Source organism: Erpetoichthys calabaricus, chromosome 13 (assembly GCF_900747795.2).
Source record: "Erpetoichthys calabaricus chromosome 13, fErpCal1.3, whole genome shotgun sequence".
Lineage (NCBI taxonomy): Eukaryota > Metazoa > Chordata > Cladistia > Polypteriformes > Polypteridae > Erpetoichthys > Erpetoichthys calabaricus.
This window is the reverse complement of record NC_041406.2, coordinates 8,375,124-8,393,252: the sequence shown is the minus strand read 5'-3', so window position 1 is coordinate 8,393,252 and position 18,129 is coordinate 8,375,124. Positions and strand designations below refer to the sequence as shown.

General features: G+C 39.2%; 1 protein-coding gene across 1 annotated transcript in view; it reads left to right on the top strand.

Moving 5' to 3' along the window:
- Positions 1 to 2,703: 2,703 nt before the first annotated feature.
- The window catches only part of trim71 (tripartite motif containing 71, E3 ubiquitin protein ligase), a 114,335-nt gene continuing 98,909 nt past the window's right edge, over positions 2,704 to 18,129 (top strand). Inside the window, exon 1 of the mRNA XM_028817930.2 lies at positions 2,704 to 4,879. Within this exon, the coding sequence (XP_028673763.1) occupies positions 4,199 to 4,879 (681 nt within the window). The 5' untranslated portion in view covers positions 2,704 to 4,198. The remainder of the gene's footprint in view (positions 4,880 to 18,129) is intronic.

Here is an 18,129-nt window from a genome sequence, read left to right as displayed (position 1 = left end):
AACCACACGGGGGGACCTAGTGAATGACCTGCAGAGAGCTGGGACCAAAGTAACAAAGGCTACCATCAGTAACACACTACGCCACCAGGGACTCAAATCCTGCAGTGCCAGACGTGTCCCCCTGCTTAAGTCAGTACATGTGCAGGCCCGTCTGAAGTTTGCTAGAGAGCATTTGGATGATCCAGAAGAGGATTGGGAGAATGTCATATGGTCAGATGAAACCAAAATAGAACGTCGTGTTTGGAGGAGAAAGAATGCTGAGTTGCATCCAAAGAACACCATACCTACTGTAAAGCATGGGGGTGGAAACATCATGCTTTGGGGCTGTTTTTCTGCAAAGGGACCAGGACGACTGATCCATGTAAAGGAAAGAATGAATGGGGCCATGTATCGTCAGATTTTGAGTGAAAACCTCCTTCCATCAGCAAGGGCATTGAAGATGAAATGTGGCTGGGTCTTTCAGAATGACAATGATCCCAAACACACCGCCCGGGTATCGAAGGAGTGGCTTCGTAAGAAGCATTTCAAGGTCCTGGAGTGGCCTAGCCAGTCTCCAGATCTCAACCCCATAGAAAATCTTTGGAGGGAGTTGAAAGTCCGTGTTGCCCTGCGACAACCCCAAAACATCACTGCTCTAGAGGAGATCTGCATGGAGGAATGGGCCAAAATACCAGCAACAGTGTGTGAAAACCTTGTGAAGACTTACAGAAAACGTTTGACCTCCGTCATTGCCAACAAAGGGTATATAACAAAGTATTGAGATGAACTTTTGTTATTGACCAAATACTTTTTTTCCACCATAATTTGCAAATAAATTCTTCAAAAATCAGACAATGTGATTTTCTGGATTTTTTTCCTCATTTTGTCTCTCATAGTTGAGGTGTACCTATGATGAAAATTACAGGCCTCTCTCATCATTTTAAGTGGGAGAACTTGCACAATTGTTTTTTTTTTGTTTTTTGTTCTTTATTTCGCCTTATACAATTTCTTGTATTAGGAATTTGTTAGTTTTCGCATACCCCATGGGGTCAGAGCGCAGGGTCAGCCATTGTACAGTGCCCCTGGAACAATTGAAGGTTAAGGGTCTTGTTCAAGGGCCCAGCAGAGTAGGATCTCTTTTGGCAGTGACGGGGATTCGAACCGGCAACCTTCAGGATACCAGCGCAGATCCTTAGCCTCAGAGCCACCACTCCGCCCTATGGTGGCTGACTAAATACTTTTTTGCCCCACTGTATATATGGTAGGCAATACTAAGTAACAAAGAATAAAGTAAGGTCCGATGGCCAGGAAGACAGAAAAAAAACAAAAACTCCAGAGGGCTGAAGAAAAAAAAAAAACAAAATCTGCAGGGGTTCCAAGGCCAGGAGACCACCCAGCCCCCAGTGGACCTCATTTGTAATTCCCAAGAAACCTAAGAATATTCTAGATGTGCGAGGAGAATCCATGAGAAGACAGCACTAACCACTGTGCCCCCCAGACTTATTTACTGCCTTTGGAAATTAACCTTTTAGTCACAAAAAAAACGAACACTCATCAGCTGCACATTAATGGCTAAAAAGTGCCATAACAATATTGTTATGATTATGCAATATGGGGGTACTGTTCATCGTAGTTGCGCCCACTCAAGCACAAACCCTCACTGGATTAATTTAGGACCCCCAATGAAGCTAAGCAGAATATTGTAGCTGTGGGAGGAAAATCCTTGAGGATCCATGAGGCGACAGCGTTAACCACCCAGACTTACTTCTATCCATCCATCCATTTTCCAACCCGCTGAGTCCGAACACAGGGTCACGGGGGTCTGCTGGAGCCAATCCCAGCCAACACAGGGCACAAGGCAGGAACCAATCCTGGGCAGGGTGCCAACCCACCGCAGGACACACACAAACACACCAAGCACACACTAGGGACAATTTAGAATCGCCAGTCCACCTAACCTGACTTACTTCTAGCTTTTGTAAATTATGAATCTTTTAGTTACTGTATAAACAAAATAAACAGAAAAGATACGGAACTTCCATCCATCCATTTTCTAACCCGCTGAATCCGAACACAGGGTCACGGGGGTCTGCTGGAGCCAATCCCAGCCAACACAGGGCACAAGGCAGGGAACCAATCCCGGGCAGGGTGCCAACCCACCGCAGGACACACACACACACACCAAGCACACACTAGGGCCAATTTTAGAAACACCAATCCACCTAACCTGCATGTCTTTGGACTGGACTGGAACTTCCATCCATCCATCCATTTTCCAACCCGCTGAATCCGAACACAGGGTCACGGGGGTCTGCTGGAGCCAATCCCAGCCAACACAGGGCACAAGGCAGGATACAATCCTGGGCAGGGTGCCAACCCACCGCAGGACACACACAAACACACCCACACACCAAGCACACACTAGGGCCAATTTAGAATCGCCAATCCACCTAACCTGCATGTCTTTGGACTGGACTGGAACTTGCCAACTAAAAATTTAAAAGCGTCACATATAAGGAACTAGCCAACTAAAAATTTAAAAGCGTCTGGGTGATATTTATCCCTAAAATAAATGCGTTATTTAGTGAGGAAACTCACGTGCAAAGTGCCAGCCTCAGCAGTTGCGTCCGCGCACATCAAATTGAGTTGGCGGGGGCGCGCACGGGGGTTTCTCCCACTAGGGTCACGCCGCCAGTTTCATTCCCTCCAGAGCATTTGTCGCAGGTCCTCCTTGAACACCATCGGCGTGTCCAGCTTACTACCATTTCACTGACTACGCATGAAACGTGCATGTCGCCGAGCAGGGGACCTGCCGCAGTTGTCGTGCGGTTGGTGGAGGTGGTGAGTAAAGGGGGGGGGAGAGAGGCGGTCGTTTCCCAGCCCCCTCCTCACGTTACCCGGCCCCTGAAGAGTCACACAGGCGGAAGTGTGTGTTCACTTCTCTCAGGATTAAAGGGATCTTGGCCAGTTTCAACAGCACGCGTAAGTGCATGCTGTTTATGTAAGTAAAAGACAAAAAAGAAAAAGGAGTAACATTTAAAAAATGGAAAGATACGAAACTTTTTTGATCGATGGGATAATTCCGTAGCAATCTGTTGCGACGCATTGTTCCTCCAAAGGGTTTGGTGAAAGAAAGAAAGAAAGGAGCGAGCGAACGAACCAATGGGAAAACCTAAGCGCAGAGGGATTTCTCCGTTTTTCGAAGAAGGAAGGAGCTGCTCGGTAAATTACATGTTTGTTTCCCGTCCTGTCTTGCAGTGAATGAGGGGACTCGGCGGAGGAGCTGCGGTTTGAAAAAGGAGTCAACAGGGGGGAAAGAAAGAAAGAGAGAGGAAAAAAAAGAGGTGGGACGTTTATAAACAGAAAATCGATCCCCAAGAACGGCGTGTGCATGATCACATTACGTCCGATCAAATGCTTTAATGAATTGTTTAATTGCTCTTGAGTCGACCTCGCCGTCGCTACTGCAGCTGTCTCTTTATTGGACTTGCTGAGAACGGGACCCGATGGTGGATTAAACTGAAACCTGCTGTATTTCATCCAGGAAAACTAATAGCAACAACAAGAAATACAAAAGAGAAGAGAACGGACCCTGAATGAGAAGCTCTTTCGTCGTCATGCGGTGGTGGGGGAGGATCGGAGTTGGAACCTCGCATCTGATTTCTTGCTTCACAAAATGTTACCGCGGTATCCAGCGTAATTGTATGAGAGCAGTCGCATAAGCAGCGACATGATCGTATCTGTGACTGAGAGATAGGTTTGCACTTTTTTTTATTTTCCCCCCTCTACCTTCACCCTTTTAAATACGAGTTTTGAAAAGAAAAAGAAAAATCAAAGGGACTCCTACCTCAACCTGAGCACAGAACTAAAACGCTTTAACCGGCAAGGGGGAAAAAAAAAGGAAATCATTATTAGTTGTGTAATCACGCGATTTCAATTGATTTTTTAAAAATTGTTCTCATTCAGTATTCTTTAATGAGCCTTTTTTCATTTACTGCAGTGATTGTTGCTGCTGTTTATGTCGATATTCTGCAAAAGAAGGCATAGGCCCGTTTTGTCAATGTTTTAAAAACGCACTAGAAATCCAGTTGCCGTCTTTAAATGCACACACACCCATACTTATAATTTATATCTACAGGCCTGTCTCAATGTAACGATTTTTCTTTTTTCATATGTTACCCCCTCCCCACCCTTTCCATTTGGATTAGTTGCGTTGCAAATGGCTTCATTCCCCGATTCCGATCTGCAGACATGCCCCCTCTGCAAGGAGATTTGCGGATCTTCGGCTCCGATCTCTTCCAGCTCATCTACCTCATCGTCTTCATCTCAGACCTCCATCTCCTCTACCTCGTCCACCCGCCGGCTGCACGTCCTGCCTTGTCTTCATGCCTTCTGCAGGCAGTGCCTGGAAGGGCAACGCAGCCCCGGAGACCCATTGAAACTTCGCTGTCCAACGTGTGACCAGAAGGTCTCCATCTCCGAATCTGGGGTGGAGTCTCTTCCATCGTCCAATTTTCTATTTAGCAACCTTTTAGATGTGGTTGTGTCTTCGGAGGAACAGAATAAAAATAACTGCAGGAGCAACAACCACTCCCATGGGCTGCATCGACCACACCACCAAGGGGAGCCCCAGTGCAGCTCCTGCGATGAAGGTAATCCAGCTACCTCACACTGCCTGGACTGCCAGGAATACCTCTGTGACAACTGTGTGCGGGCCCATCAACGTGTCCGCCTGACCAAAGACCACTTTATTGAGAGGTTTATGGAGAGCCTACACCTAACTAGTCGGACCAATAACTCCAGCACTCCTGTCAACATCACCCAGACCTTTCACTCAAACTACCCTCTGCTTCCAGTTTTCCAGGATCGCATGAACTTCTGCCAGCAACACGAGAACGAGGTGAGTAAAGTACATATTTGACGTTTTGGATTCTGGATTGTAGACATTCCATTGTATGTGAAGCAGACAAACCAAAGTAGAATACAAAAGCCCCTGGAGGGTTGACTTCTTGCCTTGAATACATTTTTTGGTGTCTTCATTTGATTCTTGTTCCTTTATAGTGAGTTGTTGCATTATATGCATCCATTAACTAAAAAGATTAGAATATGCAAGCTTTCCAGGCAACTAAGAAGGGGCCCGAGTTGCCTGGAAAGCTTGCATATTGTAATCTTTTTAGTTAGCCAATAAAAGGTGTAATTTTGCTTGACTTCTCCTTACATTCACAATGGCTAACACGGCACAACACCCTACTACTGTGCATTAAGTAGAAATAAGAGTGTAGCACACTGGTTAAAGTGTTGAAGCCACAACTTCTGGGTGTGAAGTCCAAATCTTGCTACTGACACTGTGTGACCATCAGCAAGTCACTTCACTGCAATCAGGAAAACAAAGCAAATGTAATAAATTGTATCTCAACTGTTATACGTCACCTTGGATGAAGGGGTCAGCCCAAAAAATGACCTGTAAAATATCAAATGCAGGGTGACCTTGAATGTGTGTGAAATTTCTGGAAACAGTTCAGCTCCTGGCAAAAAAAAATGGAGCCCAGTGAGCACAATTGTTTATGTGGTTGTGAATGTGTCTTTATTTTATACACCTGCCTGTTGCAATTTTAATCTGTTTAGTTTCTCAAGATGCAACGCGGTTCCCAATTGTTTTTATAAGTAAGCAAATTGAAAGGCTGCACTGCAAATTAACAAAATAGTTATTTATTTAATCGAGGCTTGTTAGTGGCATAATGTAAGATTGTGGGAAAAGGGCATTTTTGGTAGTTTAACATATTTCATATAGTATATATATGAGAGACATTCAAAAAGTTTCTGCACTTTTTTAAACTCTATTAAGAATTTCAAAAACAAATGACATCACTTTTCTACGTAGTCACTTTCGTTTGCGATACAATTTCTCCCAGAGTCGTACCAACTTCTTAATGCCGCCTTCACCATTTCCAGCGAAAATATAAAAGTGCGGAAACCTTTTGAATGTCTCTCGTATATTAATAGAGGTCTCCAATTATTCCGCATCTGGATGTTTTTGACTTGTATAAGAGAGAGACTTTTTCCATCTCATGTTTTCAAAGTCTGTTGATGTGTCATCTGTAATAGTTGAAAATGAAATTGTGTGGCATAATGTATACAGCAGTATATATAGTAATAACCTGTGTGTCTGCAGATATTAGAGAAGGACATTTGGTTTATTCTCTGTCTTCCTTCACATGCATAGGGTAGCAGAGTGGTGCAACACTGCTGCCTCCCAGCTCTAGAGTCCTGGTTTAAAATGCCAATCTGGCACTTTGTATTATGTGGCATTTGTATGTTCTCATCTCTTGGTGGGGTTATTCCTAGTATTCATGTTTTCATCTCACACCGTAACAAATCTGCATGTCCGGTGTGTTGGCAGGCAGTGTGGCTTAACAGTTAAGACTTTTGGCTTCAAATCACTGAGGTTGCAAGTTCAGATCCCACTACCGACACTTCAGCTGTCTGTGCACCAATGGGCAAAAGAACTAACTAATTGTATCTCGGTTATGAGTCGCCTTGGATAATAGTGTCAGCTGAATAATCAGTAATAATAATACAAAATACACCCAGTATAACTGATTGGGGGTTTGTTGTATGATCGTTTGCTATGGATCAATATTTCCGGGTTGCTGCTAGTGATGTCATGTGTCCCTGAACTGGATAAGCTAGGTTGAAAATTGATTGATGGGTTGATAGACAAGCAGATCAAGAAAATAATGTCTGTTTATGTTCACAAATAATATGCCTAAACAAACGTACTGTACATGTTCCTGAAACAAGTTTATGTTGTGCGTCTTCACCCTCCACAGATATAAATCTTTGTAGTTTAGTAAAAATGTGTACACACCTAGCCTTGCATATTGGTTGTGCATTTTAAGAGAGGTGGTTATTTCGTAATGGTAATTAAAGAGTATTTCAACAATAAAAGGGCAGATATTTGAAACTATTACTTCTGAGCCTTCTGAGGTATCAGTTTGTAGGCATATTAGTGGAGCAGAAAAATACTTTTAAAATTGATTTTGCCGTGACACCACACTGATCCTGAGTAGGTTTGAATGGTGGACATAATATTTTAGATGTAAGTGTGTGCTAAATGCTCATTAAAAAAAAAAATACACACGTATACAGAACAATGCAAAGGTCAAGGTAAAAACAGATTTGCACTGATAATTTGTGTTTCGTTTTCTGTTTAATTACTTTATTACTTAAGGGAACATGCAATACATGAGAAATGATTATTTGAATTGATTCTGTCAACTCTTGATCTTGATGCAATTGCCTTTCAGTCCTGGATATACATATATAGAGCAACTTGTCAGTTTAATATTTTGTCACTTTTAAGAGTTTACTGTGAAAATGCATGATGGCTTGAAATCACAATTCCTATTTTTTTTTTTTTTTTAATAAGGTTTTTTGGTGGTTTCATGCTCTTATCACTTATTTGGAAAAGTGCAAATGCATAGTTCACCTCCTGCTTTCGTCATTTATCTTGTATTGTAGCGTTTAGCAGTACACTTCATAGTCTTTACAGATACATTGGCTAACTAAAAAGATTACACTATGCAGGCTTTCGAGGCAACTCGGGCCCCTTCTTCAGGCAAGAAAGCTTGCATATTGTAATCTTTTTAGTTAGCCAATAAAAGGTGTCATTTTGCTTGGCTTTTCTCTACATTCATAATGGCTAACACAGTACAACACCCTACTACTACAGATACATTGGAAAATGACTGAGTTTTTGACCTGCTGCCATTTCAAATATTTGATTTAACTTGTACATTAGAGAAGAAAAACCATTAATATGTTACTTTGTGAGCCAAATATTCATTTCATGTCTGAAAACATTATTTAAGTAAAGCTAGGAGCATTTTCATGGATATCTTTCCAACAGTGGACATTTATCAGATTGTTAGTTTCCTGATTTACTTTTTTTTTTTTTTTGTTCTTCCTTTTTTGTTCCAGCTGTGCATTTTGGAGCACACGTGAGGTGTATATTAAGTGTACCTTGAAGAGTAAGAGAGTGCTGCATTGTAAACATATCAAGAAATCCCAAGTTTTATTTCAAACTTAGCGTCACATGCCATTAGCATGCTTCTTGCCTAATTTTGAGATGTTTTGCACAGAACCAGGTTAAGCTTGCCCGCCTCAGCTTGTTATGTAGAGCTTGCCCCACGTCCTTCAACTCTCCCCCATGGAAAAGTCTTTAATGTGTTTGCATTGTCTTTCTTATTGACTCAACTCCATAAGAATTTGAGACGAGCAGAGCCTTTGCAGTCAATGGGAGGGACTCCTGAGATATGATGGATGATGCAGGCAAGGACCTCTGGGATTTGCAAATATCCAGCTTTAACTGGCATCTCATTTGAATACTTGAGAATGCCGAGGGTCCTGCTGTTTTTGTCTACTTGTGATTTGTTTTCTAATATATGGGCTTGATGGCTTTTGGATGACGTGCCCTTTTATATTTATTTTTTTTTGTGGTGCTTACCCTAATGTTGTAATGCACTGCAAATGTGTTAGAGTTTACAAATAGTACAATAACCATAGTAATTACTTTTTAGCTGTGAATTGACAGCTGAAAGCAGAAAAGACGCATTCTGCTTTTTTCTTGTTTTTCTGAATGTTGTACCAGATATTCTTTTCACTAAATACACTAGGTACTGTGCTCTGCTGCAGTTACTTCAGTTTCACCAATGCATTTTATAGTGCAGCTGGGGAGCAACAATATTATTTTAAGTCACATTTTTTATGCATATATTTTTTTTTTACTTTAGCTTTTATATTATATATATATATATATATATATATATTATAAGACATACAGTAAATATACAAAGGTATTCAGTAAATATCACTAATTCATTTTTGCATTATTAAATAAAAAGTTGCTTCTTATATCTGTGGCTGTAGTGAAGGTGAAATGATTATTTTTCACAAGAAAGGTGAAGATGAGAAATCTGTAAATGGATGACAATTCAGAGCAATTTGATTCAGCAGATTTGTTTGTGCGAAATATGATGATATTTATCTTTATTAATTATATGATTTTTTTAAAATAGCATACTATTTTAAAGTCAATGTTCTGTAGTGCTTACTGATTGAAAAGCTTAAAACGCTGCACTGTTGCTCTCTAGTGTTGTGTTATGGCTTTCTTTAAAGTGGCTATATTTAAATAAAATGAAATAAATACAATTGTAATAGATAGATAGATACTTTATTAATCCCAAGGGGAAATTCACAATAAGTGAATAAAGGAAAAAGTAATCAAAATGTGGAACAAGAGAAACCTAATTTACTTGTTTTTGCAAGTCAGGTTAAGAATATGTATAGGTGCTTGGAAAAATGGTATAAGCAGAACTAAAATGCTTTAGTGGACAAACTAAAATTGGGAAGAAAAAGAATCGTAGCTAAAACTTTTATTATTTTATTTGTTTTGTTTCCCCAAACTCCTCATTTACAATTGTCGGAAAGTGTAAAGGCAGACAGACTGTACCATATTTGAAAGAGCTGGAAATCACCGACCTGTAAATGTTGCATCTTCTTTTCTGTTTTTTTGGAAGAAGTGCTTCTGATTTTAGTGGTACTTTATCATAAGTAAATGTTGTGGTGTGATAATTAGATAGCATTAACTTAAAATAAAAAAGCAATATCTGTTCACAAATGAACAGAAAACATTTCATTTTCATAGTTATTCCAAGCTTTACATTTTCTCCAAATATTAAAGTGACTCTTCGTGACAAATAGATTTAAATTGAAGATATTTTTTGAAATCTCCCAGCAAATACAAGAATATTCTGTGGTTATATTATTCTAGTAACTTGCACAAATTCTGTAAGTTCTATTTGTAGCTGAAACAAGTTATTCATTCCATCTTTTTAGAATTTTGATTGAAAGATATTGAATCTTGATTATGGTAAAATATTGTATAATAAAATCTGCTGCAGTTTGGTTTAGTGTCTCTCTGTATCTCTCTCTCTCTCTCTGTCTCTCCGCAATTTTCATTTTTGTGGCTTCAGCTTTCTTACTTGGTCCTGCTAATGACACACGCAAATCACTTGTTTCCCATTACACATATTTTATCTGAATGCCACTCGGTATAGATGAAAAGTGTTTTACTAATGCTAAAATAAGCACAGATTACATTTGAAAGCTATTCACATTTTGACTGAAATAAGCAAACTACCGTATTTTTCGCTCCATAAGACGCACTTTTTCCCCCCAAAAGTGGGTGGAAATATCTGTGTGTCTTATGGAGCAAATATTAAGTCACAGACCGTGATGTGTATGACCTGACCTGACCTCACCTCAGATGATGACTAGGGTTCTACATCGGAGAAAGACTGCATGTCACACTTTTGCCGTCGCTGTACTTTGTATATGTACACGGGAAGCTCTGCAGTCTACTTGTGACTTTACGCTGTAGGAAGATAAGTAAATAAATCAAGGTGAATAGGTAAATAACATTCGATCTGGCTCTTACATACAAAGTACAGCGACGGCAGCTTCCACCAGCAGCTATAGACTCTTCAGTACGCGAGCGACTCTCCATGCTAGTATTTAGATCTGGACAGTGTATGTGTCCAAAAAAGAAGTCTGACTGCATTCTCGTACCATTTCTTACGAACTGAAGTGTCAGCGTGCACATTTCGTGGCATTACACGTGTATTTCTTGAGCATGCCCGTGTCAATCAAACACAGGAAGCCCTGCAGTCTACTTGTGACTTTTTACGCTGTAGGAAGTAAGTAAATAAATCAAGGTAAATAACATTCGATCTGGCCTTTATGTAAGTAACATACAAATGTTAATGTTTTGGGCACATGCACCGTCCAGATCTAAATACTAACTTGGAGGGTCGCTCTCGTACTGAAGAGTCTATAGCTGCAGGTGGAAGCTGCCATTAGCAGTGCCTTAGATGGACCTGAAGATAGCGAAGAAAGTGATATCAGGGATTGTGAGCAAATGAGCTTCATACATTCTGACAAGAGCGATGAGGAGTTCTTGGGGTTTCCAGAAAACTAGAAGAGTGCTTGAACCTTAAAGTCTCTCCTCGTTTGTTAAGGACAGTGATGATGGTTCTTAATACTGCTGTTGACGTTACATGGTTGAAATATTATTCTGCTAAATTTTATTAAATATATTGGTACACCATTTGGTTTAGAATATTTTTATTTTCTCGTTTCCTCCTCTAAACCTAGGTGCGTCTTATGAAGTGAAAAATACGGTAATTCTAAAATCGTACAGTCTTAATTAAAAAACAGTTAAATTGTTTGCTTGTTCTTCCCATTTCTATATGCATTTTTTCCAGCGCGTGTTTTCTTTGTTTTCATGTTCCAGAGTTGAACATTTTAAGCTAGTTGTCAGTTTTAAGTTCATCCTTTGTGATAGCTCCATAAATGTGCCCTGCATTGGGTTGGCACCCCATCCAGCATTAGCTCCTGCCATGTGTCCAAAGCTGAACTAGATTAGTAGTTGTATAGAAGTGCAGATGAGGACAACAAGGCAAATCATGCTTCTCTGACTTAGAAGGAAAAACCTGTTTAATTAGATTTAGAAATATAGAGAAATATTTAATATGTATAGTTCCTTCCTTACAGTCAGTGGAATCTTGCAGTGATGAAATTATATGCAATCTCCAAGAAAACACATTGGTGGGAATATTACTGAATAAGATATGTTAGCAAGATGTGTGTAGATGTTTTCTGTGGTGTTTTATTCAGTTATACCCTATGGCTATGTACTTAACTTTTGGTTTTGGACAAAATTTAGTGAACAAGTTTCAACACTGTTTTGATTACGGGTAAAGTTGTTGAATTCTGACAGTTTTACCATTCATTTTGATTTTGTGGATCGAAATTTATGTAGGTGAATAAAATGGACTCTCATAGCAAGGTACATTACATTGTGCGTGTCATAACTTTGCATCTCTGAAATTTAAAAAAAACATGAAGATGAGTATAACTTAACAAACTGATGAATGGCAAGAGCTTACTTTGTTTGACCAGACCTAGTGCTGGGCGGTATGACCAAAATTCTATATCACGGTATTTTTCAAAATTATCCTGGTTTCACGGTATTGGATGGTATTTTTTCCCCATGCATGAGTGGATGTTAACCACATTTTCTACTGCAATTACTGGCTAAGAATGACCTATTCCACTGTCATGAGAATTGTACATTGTACAAAAAAACATTTTAATGTGCACACAAATATTAGTACAGGTTTGCATTACCCCATAAAGTGATAGTTTTCAAGGGGGTGGCACTAATGAAGAGAAGGAATCACATTGCATGACAGTTGCAGTCAACATATACAACCTTTTTATTGAACAATGTTTGCAAACAACTTAAACTGTCATTTTGACAACATATTTTCAACCATCCAAAGAGACATTTAGACTTATTAAAATATCCAGAAGTGCTTGTCAAAAGTTGTATTGCACTGAACATGTCTTAGAAAAGGAATAAATAGTAAATATTTTTTGTAAACCAACTACACTTTCTGTTAATGTTAACAATCTCTGTCCAATGACACGTTAAAGTGATGTTTTAAACAACTTTAATAATAATAATTCTTTGCATTTATATAGCGCTTTTCTCACTACTCAAAGTGCTCAGCAATTGCAGGTTAAGGGCCTTGCTTAAGGGCCCAACAGAGCAGAGTCTCTATTGGCATTTACGGGATTCAAACCGGCAACCTTCCGATTGCCAGTGCAGTTCCTTACCATCATTAAACTGCATAATATTTAAACTAATAAATAATAACAATAAAATAATAGTGCAACTTCTAGTAATAATACTATTACTTCCAAGACTTCAAGCCCAGGTGCATTACACAGTATTCACCAAATAAAAATAAAATTAAACAAGTGCAACTTAGTGATGACATCTTTACCAACTGAACCATCATGAAGGCAAACTGCATTAATATGGACCTTGCTTCAAGCTAAGCTATATATATATATATATATAAATAATAAAACTGCAACTTGCATTTGTAATGCTATTTGTGATATAGCCCTACGGAAGTGTATTAGGGCCACGTTGAAGAAAAAAAAATACGGACAAAGTGAAGAAAAAAAAAATGTCGAGAATAAAGTCGGCATGTTAACTTTATTCTCAACATTTCCGCTTTAATCTCGACATTTCTACTTTATTCTAACCATTTATTTTGTCATTAAAGTAGAATGTTGTAAACTAAACTTCATCCTAAAATCAATGTTTAATTTACTAGATTTTCTCAAACCCCGTCATAAGTTAATGTAGCACATTAAATGCTTTGTGTTAAGTGTTCCCCGACCCAGTTGTTAATTGCTACACTCTTCTTAAACTGACTTCCTCTTGCACTAAGAGGCAGCGATCGCCGCACAGAATACATTCACTTCATGATATTCCTGCTCTCTGAAAATGTAGAATGCTAAGATAATTTTTCATGATGAAATGCATTAAAGCAGGTATTAAACACACACGGTAGTGAGGCGGTAGTGCTGCTCCCTCGCAGTAAGAGGTCCCCAGTTGTACATTACGTGTAGCGAACTTTATGGCAGGTGTGACGAGGTTCCAAAAAACGATGTATGAATGGGTATCGCACAGGTTTAACTTAAATATTGTGTAAATGTTGGGTTCGTGATCTGATGGTCGAAGACACGAACACAGAATTCAATGGATGTTCTCTGTCTGACGTATTAAACCCCCAGTTCCTATCCTTCCTTTTTCTTTCTCCACATAACCAATCGCCATACGATAAATGTCCTTGTGAAATTAAAACTAGTTATAAACTTAGACACGGAGTGTTCAGAACTTTAAAAAAAAAAATCTTCGTTATACATGTTTAATTATGTCATCCATTCAAGCATTGTGTGCAAGGCAGGAGGAAATCCTGAATGTGACGCCAGCACATCGCAGGGTGAATACGAGCAATACATACACTAGCAGGGTTAATATAGCATAAGAAAACCTGCCATCCTACATGACTTTGAAAGGAGACTGAAGCATGCTGAGTAAACCCACCAGAAAAACATGCAAATTCAAAGCAGGGAACACCCGGGAACCCATTGCTGCGAGGCAGCAGTGCAACCTCCACGCCACCGTGCCCCCACATGATTAATACATGCTTTAATGCATTTTGTCATGAGAATTATATCAAGTATTTATCTTAGCATTCTAAATGTTTAGGGAACAGGGATATCATGAAGTTGATGTATTCTGTGTGCTGTCTGCGCCTCCTCTTAGTGTAGAGGAAGTCAGTTTAAGAAGCACATAGCGATTAACATGGCTCTGGGAACACAACACAAAGCATTTAATGTGTTACATAACTTATGATGGTGTTTGAGAAAAGCTAGTAAATTAAACATTCATTTTAAGATGAAGTATAGTTTATGATGTTCTACTTTAATAACAAATTACGAGAATAAAGTCAACATGTCACACTATTACACAGTACCCAGGTACATTACACAGTATTGAAAAAAATACAACTTGGCTTGCAGTATTATCCAGTAGTATAGAAACAGTATTGACACATTTGAACATAATGGTCTACATCCGACCTTTTAAATCCAAAGTATCTCCAGGCAACAGACGTGACTCCTTTTTCCAGCAAAAGTTCTTCTGTGTCATCATGTTCAGCTTTATCGTCTGCTACAGCTTCAGTTTCAGAATGTTCTCTGTCCATTTTCACAGCGCAATACCTCCACTAACGCATGTACTTCATTGCATGTGTTTAGCGGTGTAGCAGTGAAAAAGGTCCCCCTTAAACAGTTTCCTGCTGCGCCACGTTCCGATCGTTGTTTAGGCAATTAAAACCGGTGTTGCAGTATAAGAAAAATCCATATCATAACAAAAATAAAAAACGGTTTTCGGTATGAACCAGTATACCGCCCAGCACTAACCAGACCTATAAACAATTGAAATGAGCAGCTGCCTATTGAAAATGACTCCTGTGATCAAAACACAAAAAACATGACTTTTAAATTGTAAAGAGCACACAAGAAAATCTGCATGTCCACCCACATAATACAGTGAACAGAAAAAAGGGGTCCGTAGCAAAGAAAATGCTCAACTAAAATGTTCAAGAAACTGACCTCTCAACAACCCTGTCCTTTCTTCACTGCCTCCACTCCTCTCCTCTCCTCTGAGCATCGTCCTCTTCCACGCAACTCCAGCTGATGAATGGAGGGAGGCGGCTCCTTTTATGTCCACCTGGACATGCTCCAGGTGCCCCTTGATGAGTTTCCTGCGGCACTTCCTGGTGTGATGGAAGTGCTGCATGAGCATCCGGAAGCATTCCGGGTGTCCCTCCCTGGTAATGCTTCCACCAGCACCACCGGGTGTGGCGGAAGTGCTGACATCCAGGGCTTCAGGGTCTTCTGGGCACTCCCTGGCGGTGGCCACGGGCCCTTATAAAGTTGAGCTTCCATTCTCAGTTCCCGTGGCCACCACGCAAACCAGGGTGGCTGCCCTCTCCCGGTCCTTCTCGGCGTCCCGGCTGGGCACAGCCCCCGGCCGCCTGCCACTAATATATAATATATATGCAAACGTGTCCCTAGGAACAAGTGCCCATCAACACAGCTTTAATAGCAATAATGTCACGTTATAACTCAAAACAAAGATGCAAAAGAAATTTAATATAATCAATTTATCTTTGGTGATCTTGGTTTAGGTGCTCCAGTTGTATTGTTTCTTTTATAGTTGGGTGACCAGAAAGGGCAAGACGTCAGGGGCAGAGCAGTAGTCTTGTCATTAGTCTTAAGAGGGCTCTTCCTTCACTGCTAGGTCTGGAAGACAGGTTAGTAGCTGTGTCTCACCTCTGTTTGTCTCCATTGAGCTGAGCCTGCACCACACTCCTATGATGCATGTATATGACCGTGTGTGTGTGTGTGTGTGTGTGTGCTGATTTCTGTCTGTGTTGGCTGGTGCGCCATCTATTGGATTGTATTTTTTAATGCATGTAGTAGTACTAGGGTGTTGTACCGTGTTAGCCATTATTGTTGTAGTGAGAAGTCAAGCAAAATTGCACCTTTTATTGGCTAACTAAAAAGATTACAATAATTTAATGTGTATAATGTAATCTTGTACATCTTGCCTGAAGAATGGGTGTGAGTTGCCTCGAAAGCTTGCATATTGCAATCTTTTAGTTAGCCAATAAAAGTTGTCATTTTGATTGACTTCTCTCTAGTAATTAAATACATTTTTTATTCCAACAGATGGTACATCTCAAACATTAGCACTGCTGTTGAGAGTGTAATACCAAATTCCAAATAAGTGAGGAAACAGGAATACTGACAGTATAAAATACATAAAGGAAATTTTAAATTGGGGGGAAGATATATAGGAAATAAAAGAGAAAGATAGAGAGACTACTCCTGTCTCATTTGAAATCATCAAACAATCTGGAGATTTTCTGTCATTAATGTAGAAAAATGAGTTCAGGAATAATAATTTCCATTCAAATTTTCCTATTATTAGTTTATGGTGTTTGTTGTATGCACAATCTTTTGAAATGAAAAATGCAATGCTTTTTATGGGTCTAAGCGACAAATGCCTTAGAACAGGTGCGTCAAGAATGACGAGTAACAACATGGGTATTGTGGACTGCAATTCAGTTCTGTTGCATTAATTCCAATTCAGTGGGCTTCTGCGTTTGGTGCTACAGGGGGCCAACTAGTTTGTCACACATTCTGGACTGGTTTTCTTTTTTTTATTTATTTATATTTTTTATTTTTTCAGTTTCTTGAATGCTTCTTTGTAATAACTTCTATTAAAAGTAAGACACTTAGTTTTTTTTTTTCCCCATGTTTTTATCTTGGATGTAAATCCACACCGAGCTTTTTTATTTAATGCTCGCAATTCAAATGAAATGACTTTGTAGAGAAATATTATCTTTGCACATAATGTAGTACTGCTCACAATAAGAGTTGCAGATACTAAAGCCTGCAGGGAATTTTTTTGTAATTTTACTTTCATTATTCCAAAATGTACATACAACTGTGTAAAGAAAGAAGGGTCTGTTATAAAATGCATTGTCACTGATGTTAATATTTAATTTTTTGTTTGGTCTGATAATGTTAACTGACCCTAAAAAAGTACTTTTCTTGCATAGTAGTTGCAAAGGATTATTTTTGAGTTGTAATTTCCATTTTTACTTTAAATTTAGTTTTAGTTTATACTTTCTGTAACTCATTTAATTTTTTTTCCTGTTGATCATTAATGAAACTTAAATTACATCCTTGCCGCTATGAACCCACAGTTAGGTAAACACTGAGTTAAGAGCTTGTTATGGGTTGTAAGATTAAAAGCAGAGAAAGCTTACTGGCTAGTTTGCACTTCAAAAAATGAATCAAGTTCACTTTATTAAATTTCATGTTCCACAGTAACCCATTTATTTACCAGCATTTACCAGCATTATCAAAATGGTAAAAGCTAGGGTGGCCATTACAGCCTAAATATTTGCTTAACAGTAATCGTGTGTATATGTATGTGTGTATGTATGTATGTGTGTATATGTATATGTGTGTGTGTATATATATATAATATAAACTGGTTATTTGTTGCTCTGGTAAAGGCCATATCCCTGTACTTATGTTAGTCGCTCTTGTGTTCGGAGTGATTGAAGATGGTACATTTCTGTTTTTGTAAAACAAGCACCATAACAAATATTCTTGAGGGAACAATCCAGATTGCTTGCAAAAACAACCTACTGTATTGTCCTTTGATTTAACACTCTGTGTAACCTTTCACCTCAAGATTAGCATTTTCCCAAGGGCCTGTATTTTATATTGAATCCTCAATAATTAGATTCAGTTTCTGAGAACAGCATAGCTTAGAATTTTGTAAAAATGCAAAGAACCCATTTTAACCCCTAACCACCCACACCCCCTTCAAGCCATTAAAAGGAGGCACTTAGCACATAAAATGCTCATGGAATATTGTCTTTTGTCTAGATAAGTGTTTGTAGCTGTCTTTTGAAACCCTTTCTTTTTTAATGCTAAACACCTAGGTGTGGGGTGCAGGTGCTGTGGGGAAATGTCCAAGTTCTGAAATGAGTACAGCACTTCCTTTAGGTGACTTTAAAACTTGTGGGACAAAAGATGCTTCCAATTTCAAGAGAGTAATTTACAGCCATTTGGTTTTTA